A 19,202-nucleotide genomic window follows, 5' to 3' on the forward strand; every position below is an offset into this window, starting at 1 on the left:
ACTCAACAGTAAACTATTTCTTCGATGAAGACAGCTTCAGTGAACCCAGTAACTCAAAGAAGAGTCCGTCCAGCTGAACTGACATAAACGTTGCACGCAGAACTTAAATGAAAGTGCACTGACAACAAGCTTTTGAGAATAAGTCCATACCATAAGAGCTTGTGCTTGAAACTACTTTTATAGCTATGGTTATTGTTTCTGTTAAGAGGCACTGCATAAATATGGAGTTAGTCATCTAATGCACTTAATATTTCTCAGCTGAGGACTATTGCAGCTTTACCCTATGTCTAGGTGTGATTATACTTTGGTTTGCTTTACAACAGTAACATTGCACTAGCAACACAGCTGATACTAAAGAGAAGGCTGAAAACACTGCAGACTGGAGTGTTGAAAAAAACAATCCCCTCCTTTACTTCTTTTCATGCTTCTTGGTTAATTTTCCTCTTTCTAGCTGGAGGCTTGTACTGCTGTTTGTTCGCTTCTCCTTTTGCTGGCTCTCCTGGGAAACTTGCTGCACTGCTCGGAGGATAGCAGTCTGCACAATCTGCTTGCTGGCGTTCTGCAGCTTAACTTCATCTTGTTCTGTCCCTGGCTTCTCACCTGCCAGAAACAAATGACAAAGAAAGGCAACTAAGCAGTTGTGGCTACTCTGTGAACACCTGAAGGACACAAAAAGAGGAGGGGAGGAGGGGGGAAACCACAGAGTGCTTGGGAACAGTTTATTACGTAAGAAACCTGGTAATACAGAAGATGATGAAGTAGGGTGGAAAGTGCCTCTGTGTACTCAGCACTACAGGACTGAATGAAGGGGGAGACTTTGAGTCACACAGCTCAGTTACCCACTTCCCAGCTCTGGGGACAGCTGCGGCTTCACCGCTGAAACAAGCACAGCTGCATTTTGCAGCAAGACAGGAAAGGAGGGTTTTCTCATCCAGCTGTGAATCACATCCTTTTTGACTTGAGCTGTGCTTCTGGATGGGGAATTGGACTTCATTTTGCAAGCCAGACATGTTCTCCCTCACCACCATACAGAGAAAAAGCTGTTTCATTAACACTTCTATTTACTTTTACTTCAGATTAAAAGCCCTCATCCATCAAATTCCAATTGACTTCAAGGTACAAAATTTTGTTAAGTGTTAGGTTTATTAGTCCTTAGCTACATTTGCAAAAATATTTGCAAAAGCATTAAAAAATGCTCAGATTGCTATAGGTAAAACAGAACACCACCACCACCACCCCAACATTGTCTATAGCAACCTGACAAATATGTATTTCTTATGTGATGGTTCCTTGTTTTGCCAGAGTGCCAAAATCTGGGGAAGAACAAAGTAATGTAGCGTGACTACTGACATTTGGTAATGAAGAAGAGTAGTTTATGTTAAGAGGTTTCTCTTTGGAAGTATTTTGACTCCTAACACAAATGACGATTTGGACAATAAAGAATGCTGTGTAATGTTCAAAGTTGATCTTGACATAAAAAAAAATAATTCTGAATTAAGGTCTATACCTATTGGCATTTAGGAAAATGTAGACTCGGTTGCCAATTGAAATGCTTAGGCTAGGTGCTTATTTACATCACTAGATTCGATTTTAAAGGTTTTTAAGATACTCATCTCAGTTCTTTCTTGACTGTTGTGCTCAAGTATTTCATTAAACAGGATTTGTATTCTACTGTCTGTTTTAATGCCATATATAAAGAATTATGTCCTGAAAGAAATAAAACAGAGTGAATTAAAGGTCAGCTGCTTTTATGAGAGGTCCACATCTGGAATTGTGATAAATTCCCAATGTTCTTTAAGAAATTTTTGCAAGGAACTTTAAGATAGAGACAAAAAGTAGAATCACTTGTTTACCTTAAGGAAGACACCCCCAAGATGTGACGCGCTTGAGGGAAGGCACAAGGTCCTGCACCTGGGTCAAGGCAATCCCCAATTTCAATGCAGACTGGGTGGTGAATGTACTGAGAGCAGCTTTGTGGAGAAGGACTTGGGGATACTGGTAGATGAAAAATTGGACATGAGCCAGCAGCGTGCGCTTGCAGCCCAGAAAGCCAATCATATCCTGGGCTGTATAAAAAGAAGTGTGGCCAGCAGGTTGAGGGAGGTGATTCTTCCTCTCTACTCTGCTCTTGTGAGACCCTACCTGGAGTACTGTCTCCAGCTCTGGGGCTCCCAGCACAAGAAAGACATGGGCCTGTTGGAGCGGGTCCAGAGGAGAGCCACAAAGATGATCAGAGGGCTGGGACAAGTCTCCTACGAAGAAAGGCTGAGAGAGTCAGGGCTGTTCAGCCTGGAACAGAGAAGGCTGCAGGGAGACCTTATTGTGGCCTTTCAATACATAAAATGGGCTTAGAAGAAAGATGGAGAAAGACTTTTTACCAGGGCCTGTAGTGACAGGACAAGGGGCAATGGTTTTAAACTGAAAGAGGGTAGATTTAGATTGGACATAAGGAAAAAAAAATTTATGATGAGGGTAGTGAGACCCTGGAACAGCTTGCCCAGAGAAGTTGTGGATGTCCCCTGCCTGGAAGTGTTCAAGATCAGGTTGGACGGGGCTTTGAGCAACCTGATCTAGTGAAACCTGATCTGTCATGTCCCTGCCCATGGCAGGAGGGTTGGAACTAGATGATCTTTAAAGGTCCCTTCTGACCCAAACCATTCTGTGGTTCTGTGATTCCATGATCTGTGAGCCCGAAACAAACACCACCAAAATGATCAAAGCTTACTCTATGAGAAAGAAATAATTCATTATCTTCCATGTTTCTTTGAAAGGACTTCAAAAAATATACTTATTTCTATCATGTTCATATTATATATGTTCTGGCTAAAAGTAAAATACAAATGTGGTTTAATTCTATTGAAATTGAGTAATTAAAAAAACCCACTGCAACTGTACTGAGATGACAAAGTTTGTCTACAATTAAGAGGTTAAAACCACGAAAACTTAGAAAACATGTTTTAAGCTGGAAAAGCTGACTGAATGGAATCACTTGAATTCTTGGCACAATCAGCTTCCCTGATTCAGTTTGTTCCACTCCTCAGCACTTGAAACAGTGTTTTTTTGGATAAAATTCAATGTTACTTAACACTAAAGTACAGATATTTCTTTTTTACTCAAATATGAATTCACTTTGTATTACACAATGTGTTAGTCTTCTTGCTGGGCTGAAAAAGATCAGCCAACTCAGCTGATGTTCAGAAGATAATATATTAACAAAAGCAAGGATAAACATGAAATTGTAAATACAAATGAGTATGTTGGAATGGACTATAAGGTTATATGAAATGTGAAAAATTTGACAACCCCTATAGCCATAAAACCCCCAGAATTTATTGTTAAAAACAATACTGTCATGTATGTCAATTAATGACATATTGTCATTAAGCATGTTGCTGTTTAAAATTACTGTTTTCTTTCCTTAGGGATGCTTCATTATTTATTTGGTTCTTGCCACTTGATCTACAAAATCTGAACTTTAAATATTTTACATTAGGAAGATCGTCCACAGCAACACCCAGTTGAAAAAAGGACAGTTTTCCAGTGAATTTCTACCCGAGTATTTCAGTTGTTTATCATGGAGCAAAGCCTGCCTGAAAGCACCACTCAGATAAGTGAGACTTAGATTACGTCTGCCCAGCTCTAACTCATTAGATGATTCTTTTATTTTCTGGGAAAACAAACCAAGAACAGAGAACCCAAAACCTCAGGACTACTTCTGCCCTGCCTCTGATGGTTTAGGTATGCACAGAAAGGAAATAAGGCAGCTCAAACAAACAACAATTTTACATCTGTGTAACACCGTCAAGGTGATAGTAACCCAGGTAACAACAGCTAATTGGCTTTGGACACGGAGAGAGTCAAAGATGTTGGCCTGGGGTGATGTGACCAATGAGAGCATTGGCAGCTTATGCTGACCATCTAAATTAGAAAGCAACAGTGAAAATAATAGCCCTTTTTGAGGGGGATATCTGACATTGTGTAGAGGTCTAAACCTGTGTTGGGACCATTAAGTGTAGGAGCTGGACTGCCAGCCAGGATCCAGACACGTCAAGCAGTCAGACACGAACATCCAGCTCCCCTGGGTGTGTGGTGTCCATCACAGCTGGCCCATCTGGACATGACCTTGGGCAAATGATTCTAGGTGACCCTGCTTGAGCAGGATTTGGATAAGATGACCTCCAAGGTCCCCTCCAACCTCAAGCCTTCTGCATTCCTGTGATTCTAGCTGGTGAGGCTGCCATAAAACCCAACTTTTCCACTTCCTGAAGGAGTAAACAGCAGTGTCTGGAACAGTATCCCCACTATGTCCTCTTCTTCCAATTATTCATTTCAAGGAAAGCAGTTAGCATCAAGCTGTTTTCTGAGAAGCTCATTTATTTATTGATATGCTGGACCTACTCTGAGCAAGAAGAGAGGGATTGACTACGGAAAGCAGAGATGACTCATGCAAGGATCCCAAAGGGGCTGAGTTGGAACATATCTATCAATCTGCACCACCTTGCTGAAATACAGACTGCTGTGGACATAAACAAAGGCAGAAATTTGAGTGCCTATAGAATTAATAAGGCATTTTAAGAACTGCATATTTTCAATTCGGTAAAACAGAGACATCGCTCCTGTTGTCTCAGTATTTGGTGTTTAGCTAATCAAAATAAGAGTTACTAGGGTGATAAGGTTCAATTAATTTTTATCTATGATTTTTTTTAAGATTTGAAGAATAACTAGTTTAATTAAAATTCCATGACAAAAGGTCACTTGAAGTAATTGCTGGGAAAAACTTGCAGGATAGCAGAAACAGTATTCTGCCTACTAGTTATCCTTGTCTAATGACTATTTTTTTTCTCTTGATGTTAGAAAATCTTTTCTACTTATTCTCTATCTTTAAATGCTCACCTGACTTCTACAGGAACCCAGCACCCTAATTTTTAAGTAGAGAACTCAGAAATCCAGGTTAAGTGATGTTAAATGCAAGATAGCAATTTTATCGTTAAGACGTGACAAAGTCTCTTTAGCATGTTTTTATTACCTTATCTTTCACTTGGTACGTTTTATGCCAACTAACACAGCAGATGAAAAGTAATTTGCAAACTCCAGCCTGGTTCTGCAATCTAAAGTATAGTTTGAGAGATTCAAAAAACCTCAAAATCTTGGACTGACTGCAGGAATCAGTCACGTATTCCACTTTAATCTAAAACTAGTGCCATATATCAGTACCTCAAAATTCCCTTGGCTGGCTTGAAGATGTTCCCCATGAAGGAAAACATGCTAGCAGTTTGGAAAAAGAATAAAAGCCGTTGAAGTAGATTCCAAGTATTCATTTCAATTACTAGAACTAATATTAGTTTAAGTCCAAGAATGTCTTGTGTGGGAGACATTACGTTCTCTGTGATGTTTCTGGACTATGGAATATGCCTAGAAAAGTATACATGGAAAATGACAGCTACACAGAAAGAGCATTTAGCACAGATTAAATCTTGAAGAACTTCACTCTGGTTGCACGTGGACCTTTTCTTATTTACACACTTCACTTTCTTCAAAGCATCCCGAGTCACTTCCTTTTCAGCCTGCAATCAACGTAGTCTCCTGCACTTTCTGTGATATCCCCTGTGCCTTTTCCCTTTCAGCTTGCTACAAGTTAAATTTAATATGCCTTATAAACACTCCTACTAAGTTAACACTCAACAACAGGTCATTTGTTTGAATCAGTAGTTAAGTTCTCTACTGTATCTTTTCACAGGATTGTTGGGAATACTATCATGAAGCTAAACTACCGCAGGCATGACCTTGCTCTTGTAAAGATACAAGTCCATCCCAGATCCACTAATGCTGGCAACGAACTGTGGGGGAATGAGACACCTTTCAGTGGGTGCAGAATCAGTGATTTAGAAGGAAACAGAAGCAACATTTCTCACATGGAAAGAGAGTAGGGACTAAATGGTGAATGAACTGTGGTAGGAAGGAACTTTGGCCTCTTGGAGAACATGGACTAGAAATAATTTATCCAATACTTTTTGAGAAGACCTTAGTCATGCATGAGCATGCATGACCATGAATGTACATCCAGCCTCAGGAAACTTCTACTGTCCCTCAGTTATCCCTTTTACTTCTTCACCTGTATGAGGTTACTGCTTTTCCCAGGAGAAAAATAATGCCTTTAATTTTAATTCACCTTTCCTCAAAGCATGTGACATTTATGCAGCTCATCATGTCCTCCTGCAGGTTAGGTCTCATTCTGTCTTGAGGCACAATACAAACACTGCATTTGAAGAGAACAGCTTAGCTTATATGACAGGTTCCATGAATCCCAAGGGCCATGCATCAGAGGTCAAAAGTTTATGTTCTGCTTCACAGAAATAACAAATGCAGTTTAATTCCAGCAAATGAATACCACTAAAGTTGTTCTTCTGGAAAAAAGAAATTTTTGTCTGTGTAAACAGCTTTGAGCTTAACCATATCTAAAACTAACAATAAAAATCACATTCCTCTAAGCAAACTTCTGAGCAATTTAGAACTCACAATTACCCAAAATGTATTCCCCTGTTAGCTACAATTTTAATTTATGCAAAATTTCTGAAGCTGAAAGAGCCATGAAGCAAATATTCTTTCTTCATTTTGACATGAGATTATGCAGGTATCCTTTAACCAGAAAATTTACTGTTTGTTTTATCAATATATTGCTTTGGATTGCAATAGTTAACCATTATACTATTTTCTGCAGCACTGCAACATTACAATTTTTTTTTTCCATTATTAATAAAAATTAATAATAATCCAACGAAAATACTGCTCTCTGGTAAATCTATTTCAATTCTATTGAAAATTACTACTGTAATTTCTATAATCCAACTGACAGTACTAATGAAATTTTTAAATGGAATGGAAGTATAAGTAAGCAAGACTGTGACGATAAGACTTCATCACAAGGTCCAGTATGGATGCACAGGAGCTGTATTTATGGCAAAAAGTTGCAGGATATTACCTAAATTGTGTTTGTAAACTGTAGATCTTTCAAAAAACTAAAGAACCTCACAAGTTTGTAACAACGTAATGTACGTGTATATGTTGTAGTAATTAACAGTAACACTCTTTGCATCAATATTGATATTCTTCTACTACAAGAAATGAATTTCAGTTCTTTAACCTCCCATTAGCATTAGGCAGTGACATATTTCTCCATCTTGCCGGCCACAGCATGGAAGTTCCAGGTGAGCCTCTTCTGGTGAATATTTTGTAACCTGTGAATTGAAATGGTTAAAAAATCTCCTTCGTTGATTTGCTTTAGAGATTGGTGCTAGGATTGCAGCACTAGAAGACTAACTTGAAGAAGAGAGATAAAATATGAGGCTGCACAGTCATCCATAATAAGGAAAAGTTGATGAGTCATGTTAATGACATCCCGAATGAGTGAACATGGCAGTCAGCCAGGGCTGAAGGCTTTCCAACACATGTGCGCAAACCCAACTTTATGCATGAGTGTCATTAAGTTATTTACAGGATTAGAGACCCGATTTGTCTCAATGTCAGTAATGATGCCAGTTCAGAGACCTCATGAAAAGGTCCTACAATGAAGTTGTAAATTTAATCTTAAAAAAATTAAATAAGAAACATATCAGAGTTAATTCTGTCCAGTGCTGTTTCTCATGCTCTAAAATGCAGCCTTGTGAGGTCCTGACTGATAGCTGTCAAGTATCAGAGGGCAATACCCAGTTACCTTGATTCCTTGAGGAAGAAGCGAGGACACTGAACATATCAAATGCTAAAAGTACTTTCATGTAGGATCGTCATGTTTTTCCAATTCCCTAACCTGCAGTGTGCAGGGGATTTTAACACTCACTTTCACTAGAAAAGTAACGGCTCAGTTCAGTTATATTTTCTGCCCTAACCTCACTCCTAAACTCCTGCCGTGCAACCAGCACTGAAGGGGAGCCGTATCAGGACTACTTTGCTCTTCAAAACAAATTATAAGAACAAAGCTGGAACAACCCTGCTCTGAACACAAATCCAGGAGGAATGGAAGGGCAAAGGAGAAGAGCAGAAATGCAGATAAACTGTCTCAAAGGACATCATAATATCTCCAGAGTAATACTTCATTGTATCTTTTTTATTCAGGCATTAACTATATCAGAACTGAGTTTTTGTAGATTTTTTTTTCCACTGAGTTTTGCTCTTTCTTAAGAGAAAAGAATATCTGGAAGTCTCTTTGGTTTGTTTGCTATATAGAAGTTATCTTTTTGAAGATTCCAGTGAGTTATTTCATACTATTTGAAATATGCCAGCCAAAATGAAGCTTCCAAAGTTTTTTAGGCTAAGAGGTTGTTGGGATCTACAGATACATTATCTATTCTTAAGCATTTTCTCAACATGTTTTAGTAAGATTTCTTGCCATACTTTAATAAGATTAACTAAAAGCAGATTATACACTTCAATCTATATATTTTCTAGGTATTTTCACATATAGCAATAAATTTGCTCCTTAAGGACTATGTCTTTTCAGCTTTGAAGACTGGATGTAGTTCAAAGTAGTAGTCACTGAAAATTCTGCCACACCCAAACCCATAAGTGTGATACTCAGATTTTGGTCCCAGAAGGAAAATTTCTGGATCTAATACTGTAAACTAACATTAACTTATGAGGGTTTTTAACTCCTAGGCTAGAGTTCAGTGTATTAAAAATAAGATACTTCCTAAAGAGCGTCTGGGACCAGCTGCTCCAAAGTTAATGAAAAACTTAAATTCTCTTAATCTGTACAATTTTGCTATTTCTTTTAGAGAACTCACTTCAAATACTGAAATAAGAAACCTCTCTGCATCAAATGCTGTGCTTCTCCCATGGAGGGAGAGGTCCAATGGCACAGATACAGGTGACCCATATGTCATCTAACTCCCTCTGCCGTCTATTTTCTACTGTTTAGGTGCTCAGAGATTCCTAACCAAAAAGAAAACATGAAGCACAGAAAGCTAGATAACATTTAGGCCTTCTGAATCTGTATCAAAATGCTCATTGGTGGACTTGCACAAATCCCCACTGAAATACCTAGCTTTGCTAGGTGTTAGAAGATAACCACCACCGTATAGCATAAGTGAAAGGAAAGTTTTCAATGGAGGCATATTCCACTACTGAAGCTTTATTTTGCTAGCTGTTGTGTTTATATTTCTGCAATGCTTTGTGGTTTTTGGTCTTGAAGAACTATGTACAGGTTAATTAAAATTTGCAATATCTGAACCTGATTTTTTTTTTTTTTTAAGTGAAGAAAATAGGGAAGAGGTAATGATGTAACCTGTCAAAAGCCAGAAAATCAGTGAAAACATCCTGCTACATTTTAGATGTGTTTCAATTTATACCAGATTATTCAGAGAGTCTAATTTCAGAAATTGTCTAGTTAAACCTCAGCTGAAGCAGAGCCCTTCCTTACCTCTAAAAAAACCACAACCCAACCTAAATTTGCACATGCACAAAACAGTATAGAAAAACTTTCCTGCTTATTTTAGAATGTGAGCAGAGTTTGAAAGCTGTACATAAAGTTATTAGCAATTGAGGCTGAGATTTTACATATATATGTATGTATGTATATATACAAACTCACAAGAGAAAGTGAATCAAAGATTATATAAAGTGCACCTTGAAAGAGTAAAAACCAGGGGGGTTTCATAGCTGTAATCTTGACAGAATCCTTGTTTGCAACAAGATGCCATGACATGCTGTCTTCCCCTCTTGAAGCTAATTCTCTAACTTCCCAGAGAAATATTTTCCACTGTGTTAAGAAAACTTACTTCAAGACAAAATGTAATGTCAATCTGCGAGTTTTTAACAGTAGTAGTAACGGATATGCACCCCCTCCATACTGACAAATGGTGAGTGGATTCACTGATCAAAGTAAGAAAATACAGTGTCATTATATCAAATATGCATACTACAAAGTGAAGCAAGTGCAAGCGATCCACAGGAGATTATATTTGCCTTACCATTAGAGAAATATCTGAGTAGAATATGGCTCTATTTACTTCTTCAGGCAGAAAATTTCAGACTCTCTTGAAGAAGGAAGACAGCTGCTTCTGATAACAGGACTACAGGCATTTGCAGGGTCACACGACAGCAGCACAGAGCTCACCTGCCTTGACTTCCCTGGCAAGGCACTCTAAAGGAACCTGAAGCATTTTATGGCTATTCAGGTCAGCTTTTCATTTCTGCTAACATCAGTAAAGATTCTGCCCCAATTGCAATCCCTTAAAAAATAATAAATCTTGTTCTGTAGGAGCTTGCAATTTATTAGGGAAAGAACACACCACAAATGGGTAACCAGTACTCAGATAATTTCAGAAAGCTTATAAAGAAATTATTAATACATTGCTTGTAAAGAATTTTTGTTTAGCTTAGTAAACTTAATACAACGGATGGTGTCCTTAATAAAATCCTTAATAGACAAGATTGAAGGTATAGGAATAAATCTACCTTTCACTGTATTCTACAGTAAGTGCATTTAATTTCCATTATCATGATAAAGCCTACAAGGTTAGAATCATATTATTTATGTCTACAATAAGTACAACAGAGCAATTCATCTAGAAGAATAATGATTCGGAGGGACAAACTTTAGAGGTCAGTGTAACTCATTCCTTCTGTACGTTCACCGTTTGACTTTCTTGCTCAATACATGGATCCCATACACAGTGCCAGTAAGGATGTTAACAATGACTGTATAACTTACTACCACCATCCCCCAACTATGAACAATTCCTTCAATACAGGCCACTACACAGCCACTGTGAAGACAGAACTCTTTTCACTGCTAACCTGAACAGGATTCAACCCAGTGATATGCAAGTGAAAGGTGCCAGCCTCACTTGTTTAAGCCTTCAGTTCTGTTAAAAATAATTTGAAAAAGTAAATTCTGTGCCAGTTTTTAAGACTATGTTGATTCATACTTTAAAGAAATATTGCACCTAGGACTGTTGACTACTTTTTAAGCTTGCTAATTTCATCACATTTTTGAATATCTATGAACTAACTTTTTCTTTCACCTCACTAATGAGATCTGCTACTGGACTTTCACAGCAGGGGAAAAGATCAATGTGTCATTGGGGAGAGGTCAGCACAAGAAACAATTTTTCCTAGGCAAAAAAGTACAAGAATTTTCCTCCTATACGATTTCTTCCTACGCAGCGGCAAATACTTTGAAGTATTGTTGAGAGCTCTTAGCTGCGAATCCATTCAGGCAGATACTTTGGGGGGGCAACTGGCCTGCATACTCATACCAGCCATCACAAATTCTGGACAAGAAAACCATTATATTGGACTGCATGAGGTCTGCAAAATAGTCTTGCCTGGAGCCTCCAAATTACGTCCATGACACGGTCTTTGTCAACACTAAGCTCACGAGAAAGAATCCTACATGTATATACCATTAGCTCTTATATTAGGTGGGAGGGGTTTGTACTGCAGAACTCAGAGCATTAGCAGAAACGTAGCACAGCAGTTAACAGGGACAAGGACTGTGCCCTGCCTTACTACAATTGTTCTCATGGGTGAAAGGCACTTCATAACTGAGAGTCCCAGAGTACCACACAGCACAAACACTGGAGATATCCCACAACAGGTTATCTTCAGAAAAGTAAAGTTATTGGTAGCAATTTTTCCATTCATTAACAGGTCCCTCCATAGTGTCTTGATCTGTGCATTACGGACAGGGTTCTCCACGGTACCTGTAACTATAATCAAAAAAAGAAAAAGGCTATCAAGAAATTTCATGTCTTCACATCCAGCAGCACAACAGGTTGTTGCTTTCCCAGCTTTTCCACTAGATAAGATCAGGACTATTCAGACAAGTAAGCACATCTGTTTCAGTGTGCAGCTGCTATGTCTTCAATTGCAGTTCAATGAGATTCCTAAAATGTTTGGTACAGGATGCGCTTCTGATCTTTAGTGTCATTATGCAAGTCTGCTATACTGCTCCCAGCTCAAAAATGTTAAGAACAGCTGAAAAGCTAGTTGAAAAGCTACTGGCGTTGCTATTGTAAGAAAAAGGTGCTGAGCAGTGAATATTCTGACTTCTCTGATGTCTATCTTTAAACTTTAAGTGTGTTCTCATATCTTTTTTACACAAAGATATTGATACAAAAATGAGTTCTACCTCCTCCTCCTTCTTTTGGGATTGCAGGGTCATGAGTAAAGCCTGTGTGTTCCTAGTTACAGAGAAAATGTCAGGTAAGAAGGAATTCTTCAAATTACACTGAAAAATAACAAGATTCACCTGAAAGATGAAATCACACAATTCAAAGTAGACACAAACTTAAAGGATGGGAGTGTTCAGACACTGAAACAAGCTGCCAATGTAAATGTCACAATCTTTCTTGACGTATTCAGATCAAAACTGATTCCTTCTAAAAGATATTATTTAGCCAAAAATACAAATTCCTATTCAAGCAAACACAGCTCTGTACAGTAGCGACTGGGTGAAACAGTGATGGCCTGCAACGATGAGACTCTGTAATTCGGTAATTTTTTATGGTCTTACATTATAGAGTAAAATTCTCAAAATATGCTGAAATAATCACTGAAATGATACTCTAGCGAGAGTTGTTTAGAAAACCCATTAGGTAGTTCAAATATCCTTAACATGTTTCTAACTTTATTCCCAAGCTAGTTTTAAAAATGCAGACCATCTTTGTGCTATATCAGTATGTACAGATAAGGGGAAAGGTCTAAGACATAAGTGTTTGAGTGACTTGTGCAAAATAGCATCAGAAAAAAATCCTTGGAGTATGAAAAACACCTTTGTATCCTGCTTGTTCAGGCAAATCAGAAGTAAACAGTATTACTTCAAATTCTAATTTACCTTTCCACTTGAAAAAGTTTTAGGGCTGAAAATAAGCATGGCATATGCCCAAGGTCATTTTTGGGAAAAGTAACTGAAAGCAATTCGCAAAGAAGTAGTATGATATTGATTAGCAACATTTAAAATTATTGTTAAATCTTACGGGTTCATTTAAAAACAAAAATAAGATTATTATTGATCAGATAGATAGCTTGATATTGGAAGTGATCACTCCTTTGTAAACTAATGATGTGGTACCAGAAGAAAGCTTGCTGCATTCTGTAGTTTTTACTGAGGCTTTAGAACAAATAAGTGTTTTAATAACTCTTCATTCCTTACCTTACAAGGACAGATATTTAATCTGTGGAATTATTGATAGTTATCAATCTTTTATAAGCTAATTTTGTAGTGATATTTTTTAAATTCTGGAATACACTATCTTCTGAAGTCTCCTAAGAAAATCTGCCAATTCAGCAACGATGACTTCTCTTTGCTTTTTGACCTAAACCAAAACCTTGACATTTCATGCTTCTCTACTGCAGCCCCATGCATATCTCCATCCTTACATCTGACAATCAGTAACACTTTTTTGTCTACTTCTCAGGCTGCCTAAAGCATTTCAATTCAGGAAAAGTAAAGAAGCTAAACTTCGCAATGTGTACTTTGTCCACATTTCCAGGGGGTAACGGCTGCGTGGTGCTTAGTTGCTGACTGTGGTTAAACCACGACACCATTACAGGGATCATCTCCTACTGTAAGGGTAGCACGTCACGTGGGAATCCTCCAGGTAAAATGAACTCCCAGACGTCTCATAGAGTTTGTGTTGCATTTCCTATACACCAACCTATCATCAGTCAACCAGCACAGTAAAGTGCAACGAAGCTCCAGTCAGATTAAACCAAGTAAGAAAAAATGGACTTTTCTCAGTTTTTTTCTGGAACAGGCTCACAGTTAATTAAAACTGGGTATGAATAAAGATCACATATGAATAGTAGCTTTTTGCATACCTGTAAATAGCAACATACTGTCTAGAATGAGCCAGGAAGTCCAATTTTGACCATGAAACAGTGGCCTTCTTGTAACAATTTTGACCTATCTAGCTCAGTAATATCCAAGCCTGTTTTGGAGGAGGGTGGTGGTGGTGTTTGTTTGGTGGTTTTTTGGTGGGAGGTGTTGGGGGTTTTTTTGTTTTTTTTTTTTACATAGTAGCTGGTTCTAAGATTTAGGGAAAAGACCTGAAGCTTAACAGTAAAGTATCTATTCAGTCAACAGTCAGTTGGTTTCACCTTTTAAAAAGTATATTTAAACTTGGTAAGCTTCTTCTACCTAACAGTTTATAAACATAGCATGATTAGTGCTCTGCAATAATGTATTCACTACCTTAAGGAAGAGAGCATCATCTTATTCATATGCAAAAATCTTATCTTTGTCTTCAGATAAACAAGTTCCATTATTTTTTCTGGAAGAGAGTTTCCTTTTGGTGGTTGTTGTTGTTTTTTCTTTTTTTCCACTCCCCTTCTGGAAGGATGTTTATGATTCTGAGCCTAACCATTTATAGTTAGACAACTCTTTTTTTCTTCCTCTTGCCCCCTGACCCCCAACAAATAAATGAAACAGAAAATAAGGTCATTCATCACAGTGAGATCGAATCAGAAAGTTGACTCAATAAATGAAACTCAGTTTCTTAGTAAACTTATAGAATTCCTATATCATATAGCCCTAAGTACTATGAAGATGCTAAAGATGTCCAAAACCCTGACATTTTTTTTTTTTAAGTATCTGGAGAAGAGACAATGCCAGGGCAGAGATGATTTACAGTGAAGAAAAGCGATTAAAAAAAATGCAGTCTACTGAGGCTTGCTCTGTCTGAATACAACAGATTATCAAGCCCCTCTGATTGCTTTATCATCTCTTTTACAAATTCCCACTTAGTTACCCTATGTATATTATGACAACATTTGCAAGGAAACCACGGGCTTTTCTTTGAGTAAAAGCAGACTGAAGAAAAATTACTATACAAGACAGGTTGGTTTTTTTTTTTCCTTTATGGATTAGAGTTGTGAAAAGAACAATTCATGTAGTTATCAATGAGATTTGGGGTTTGTTCATTGTCAGCCTTTGAGGAAAATAAGCAAGTTTCCATTATTTTAGAGGTAATCTCTTCCTGCAGTATTCCAGTCCCATGGTGCATTTCAAAAATGAGTACAGTTAATGGTGACAGACTGTCAGATAAAAGGAGTTCAAAAAAGAGCCACTAATATCGAAAGGTGTGCTACAAAAAACAGTGGCTGGTTCTATTAAGATAAATAACTTGGTCCCAATTTCAGAACACGATGTATGGGAAAGTATCAAATTAGACAGCAACTAGGCAGTTAAAGAGACAAAATGAACTTCTGATTGTTGAAAAAGGATATTAATTTCTCAAAAAATTAGACTTTGTTGAGTTAGCAAAGTCAACCCCAAGATGATTTTTTTAATGAAGGTACAAAGCTTTTGGATTCTTATCCCTTCACAAACTGGATATAGAATTTCAAAGGAAGACAAAACTTCTGTTAGCTTTGCAAAACAAAGGTATTAATAGTTACTCATTGTCAAGCTGCAGCTTTTACTTTCCCTTTTCTATTGACCCACTATTTTTACTGACAATTATACATCTTTAAAGAAGTTAATTTCAAGTCATTTCACTACAGAAGATATCATGCATGACTTACATTTATATCCTGGTGCTACTGGGCCTCTCATCCCTTTGTGAGCAACAAACAAATTTCCAAGCAGAATGTACCGAGTCCAATGCAGATTCTCTGTAGTTTCCCTTCTTCTATGGTGTAGCACATATATACTACACACCAGAGATTCTGCACCCTTATAGAGTGAGGTCTCTCATTAGACTTGAGCTCCTGCTGAAGTCTTCAGTTTTGTTCCAAACAAACTTTCTGTTCTCTTCCATCCAAATATTCAGTTGGGGGGGGGAGGGGGGGATGGAAATTTGTAAAATGTCTCCATGAGTTTCAGAGATTGTCTCATTGGCAGCCACTGGTGTGGGTGCCCGGGGTGGGGGTGGACTCACTCTCCAGTCACTGAAAGGCCACGTTCCCCTTCCTGACCCTTTTGTGCAGTCTGACAAGCACAGTCCCCCGCACACTTGTATAGCAGGCTCCTGTCGCTGACGGGAACCACGGGGGTGACCCTCATAACCTCCGGCTCCACAGCTAAACACATCCTAAGCTAAGCCACCTTCTTTGAAACCGCCGGTCTCTGCTCGGTGGCAGCTCTGGTTCAGCCGTTACCCCCTCCCCCGCAGCCCCCCGGAGTAGCTCTCCAGCACAGTCGGGGCCTTCCCGCTGAGCTCCCCCGGCTGGGCACGGCAAGCGGCTGCCCTTACCTGGAGCGAACACCATGGTGCCGCCCGGGCGCGGCGCGGCTCAGCACCCCGGACAGCGCCCGTCCCCGCACGGCTCAGCACCTCGGACAGCGCCCGTCCCCGCAACGGCTCAGCACCCCGGACAGCGCCCGGCCCCGCACGGCGCAGCACCTCGGACAGCGCCCGTCCCCGCAACGGCTCAGCACCCCGGACAGCGCCCGGCCCCGCACGGCGGCGGCGGCAGCGGCTGCGGGCTGCGGTCCCTCCCTCCACAATGCGGCGGGGCGGGGAGGGGGCCGGGGCGCAGCGCGGCCCCGCGCCTCCACCGCCCGCACGGACACACACACAGAGCCCCCCCACCCCCCCTCTCAGGGAATCATCACTGCCACAACTCGCTGCCCTGCAGCGGCAGCTGGGGGAAGGGCAAAGAGGAGAAAGGTAACAGCGATCTGCCCAGCAGGGAGACCGGCTAATTGCTCCTAATTAGCTCTCGGCAACAGCCCCGCTGCCTGACATTTCGGGGTGCGCTGCTTTCACCACAAGCTAGCAGCCCGGCTAATAGGCTCCAGCGACACTGGACTCTGTCACAGTATTTTAGTTTTCAAAGGTTCAAATGCTGAGGAATTTATATTCTGATTCCACAGGCCTGTTAACCCAGCTCTGCTGAACAGAAGCGCTTTGATTTAAGAGGCAACATGAATGTTCCAGCATATAAGAGATGACATCAGGGCCAAAAGGTAAATAAATTAATGAATAAGTAATAAAATAAAGAAGAGGAGGGTAAGCACAGAGAGAAGATAAAGCTTAAAATTTTCCACCAACTTTTACATTTCATATTTAATTTGCTTTTATTTCTAAAACGCATGCTCAGAGTTCCTGTGGGCTCTGAACTTCTACAACAGAAGTGAGAAGCACAACAGCCAGATGGGACACAATTTAGAGAAACTAACTGTCCTGTTTAAGCCTGCACCTGCAAGAGGTATTTTGAAAAATATTGATTAATCAGTGCAAATTAGAGAAAGTAGTTTAAAAAAAAACCCCGAAACATTTTTAGCATGAATGTTTGCATGTAAATTTTTGCAATATGGAATACATTTTCCAATCACATGTTCATAACCTACAGATATTCCTACAAGCCTATTTCATTCTTTTCATAGTCAAGCATTTTATACACACAGAACTCTCCAATTAAATCTGGAATATTTTAAGTCTCCAAATAAGGCCTTATTCTTAAAGTACAGATACAGAAAAGCACTGACCTGCTTAAATAATTCTGCCTATGTACTTCAGTAAGAACTCAAGAATGGCATCACCGTCAAAGTCAAACTAATCACATGGTGACAGTTTTTTCTTTTTTTGGAACACTACGTAAGATAATTTCTCCTTGGGAATACCTTCCAGATTCATCCTCCCATACCATTTCTACTATCCGATTTCGGGATATTCCTTTTATCACAAGATCTTCCCCTCAGCAATTTCAGCTTCTTTATTGCCATCTGTTTGTCTCCTGTCTTATATTTCAGAGATTCAATTTCACTTCTCTCAGATGGCAAGGGAATTAACTAACCTAAACATTATACCTCTGACTGCTCAGAACTGGTGTTCCCTCTAAGAATGTTACTTCAAAAAATCTTTAATCGATGCTTTTTTCATTTATCGTTGTTCTCATCCACCTTACGTCTGAGAACTAAGAGGATACCTACGAACTGAATTAGAATAATTTCTAGTACAAGTATCCCACATAAAATACAGAAAAGATTGCAGTCAGCAACAGTCAGTACTCTGAAGAGATAGATCAAGGATACCCTACAATCTTTAGAAAATCAGGATGGATATATATTTTGGCAAGACTGTAGGAAAACTTGCACTGGTATTTTTTATGATGCATATGTTATGTGGCCCCTACATACTTGATTCATGTGTTCAATGGAGATTCTGCCATCATGGCAGGGGGGGAAGATGTTAATCCACTTTTCTCCAACCCCCCCGCCCCCAATCTACTGGATATATTTCTATTACATACATCCTCAAAAGAAATTAGATGTATGCTTCTAAGGGAGTGGGTTTCGAGATGATGGAGCAGCTTGTTAAAAGATTTTCAAAACAGTAAATATTATTCAGTGATTTGAAGGTCTGTAAGTAACCTGTAAACTTCTAGGTGGGTATCTTCGACTTGGTAACAGAACCTACACCGTTTTGGTGAAAGAATACAGGTCATTAACTATAATGTTCTACACACATCTTTCTTTAACTGGTATCTGTATTTAATCTAATAAATGACCCAAAACAGGCACATTTTATTTCAGAGTTTTTAGTTTTCTTGCTCAAATTAATGTTTTCTGACAGAGGAAAAAAATGTTATCAAAAAGCATCTTGGGCTTCTTTTTTTCATTTAATTAATTTTTGAATTTCAGATTTGGTTGCAAGTTCAAATGCACAAAAATCGGTGAAATAACTGCACAGCACAGAGTTCTGCAGTGAATTGTCACCTCAAAAAAATGCACAGTTAATGCAGTACAACAACCAAAACAAACAATGCACTAATAATTATTCTCATTCAACTTCAGATCAGTGGAAAACAACATCAGTTACACCCAGTTACTCAAAAAAAGCCCTTGAGAACGAAGCACAGTGGTAAAAATGAGGTTATATCATTAAAATACAATGGCCTTGTTCATTTAAAGATGTACCATCAACTTGTATGAAACAGAAAACATGAAAGCACTTACAAAAACATCTGTATATATTTTCACCAGTAATTATACAGTCCCCACCTTGTGTATCATTTAAGTTCTTACTGTTTGAGTGAGGAATTACTAGTTTCTGTATAACATCAGGAGACTTAAGAATTCCTGGGCATATATATCTTCAAAGATTTTTTTTGAAGAAGTCTTGACTTACTTAGAGGGTACTTTGTTAAGAACTTTAACATTTTTTAACAGTTAACTTTAACGTTTTTAGACAGTTACAAAAATCAAGTTGACTGATGTCACTTTAAATCATCTACTGCTATTTGTAATTTTGTGGTTT

General features: G+C 38.8%; 1 protein-coding gene across 1 annotated transcript; it reads right to left on the reverse strand.

Moving 5' to 3' along the window:
* Nucleotides 1-409: 409 nt before the first annotated feature.
* On the reverse strand, nt 410-16,209 carry AKAIN1 (A-kinase anchor inhibitor 1). Its single transcript, XM_050890869.1, has 2 exons — nt 16,194-16,209; nt 410-600 (listed from the first exon to the last, which is right to left on the reverse strand). Exons 1-2 carry the CDS (start codon nt 16,207-16,209, stop codon nt 410-412), a joined length of 207 nt encoding a protein of 68 aa, XP_050746826.1.
* Between the last annotated feature and the right edge of the window lie 2,993 nt (nt 16,210-19,202).

The sequence above is a fragment of the Gymnogyps californianus genome, chromosome 2, assembly GCF_018139145.2.
Source record: "Gymnogyps californianus isolate 813 chromosome 2, ASM1813914v2, whole genome shotgun sequence".
NCBI classification, from domain to species: domain Eukaryota; kingdom Metazoa; phylum Chordata; class Aves; order Accipitriformes; family Cathartidae; genus Gymnogyps; species Gymnogyps californianus.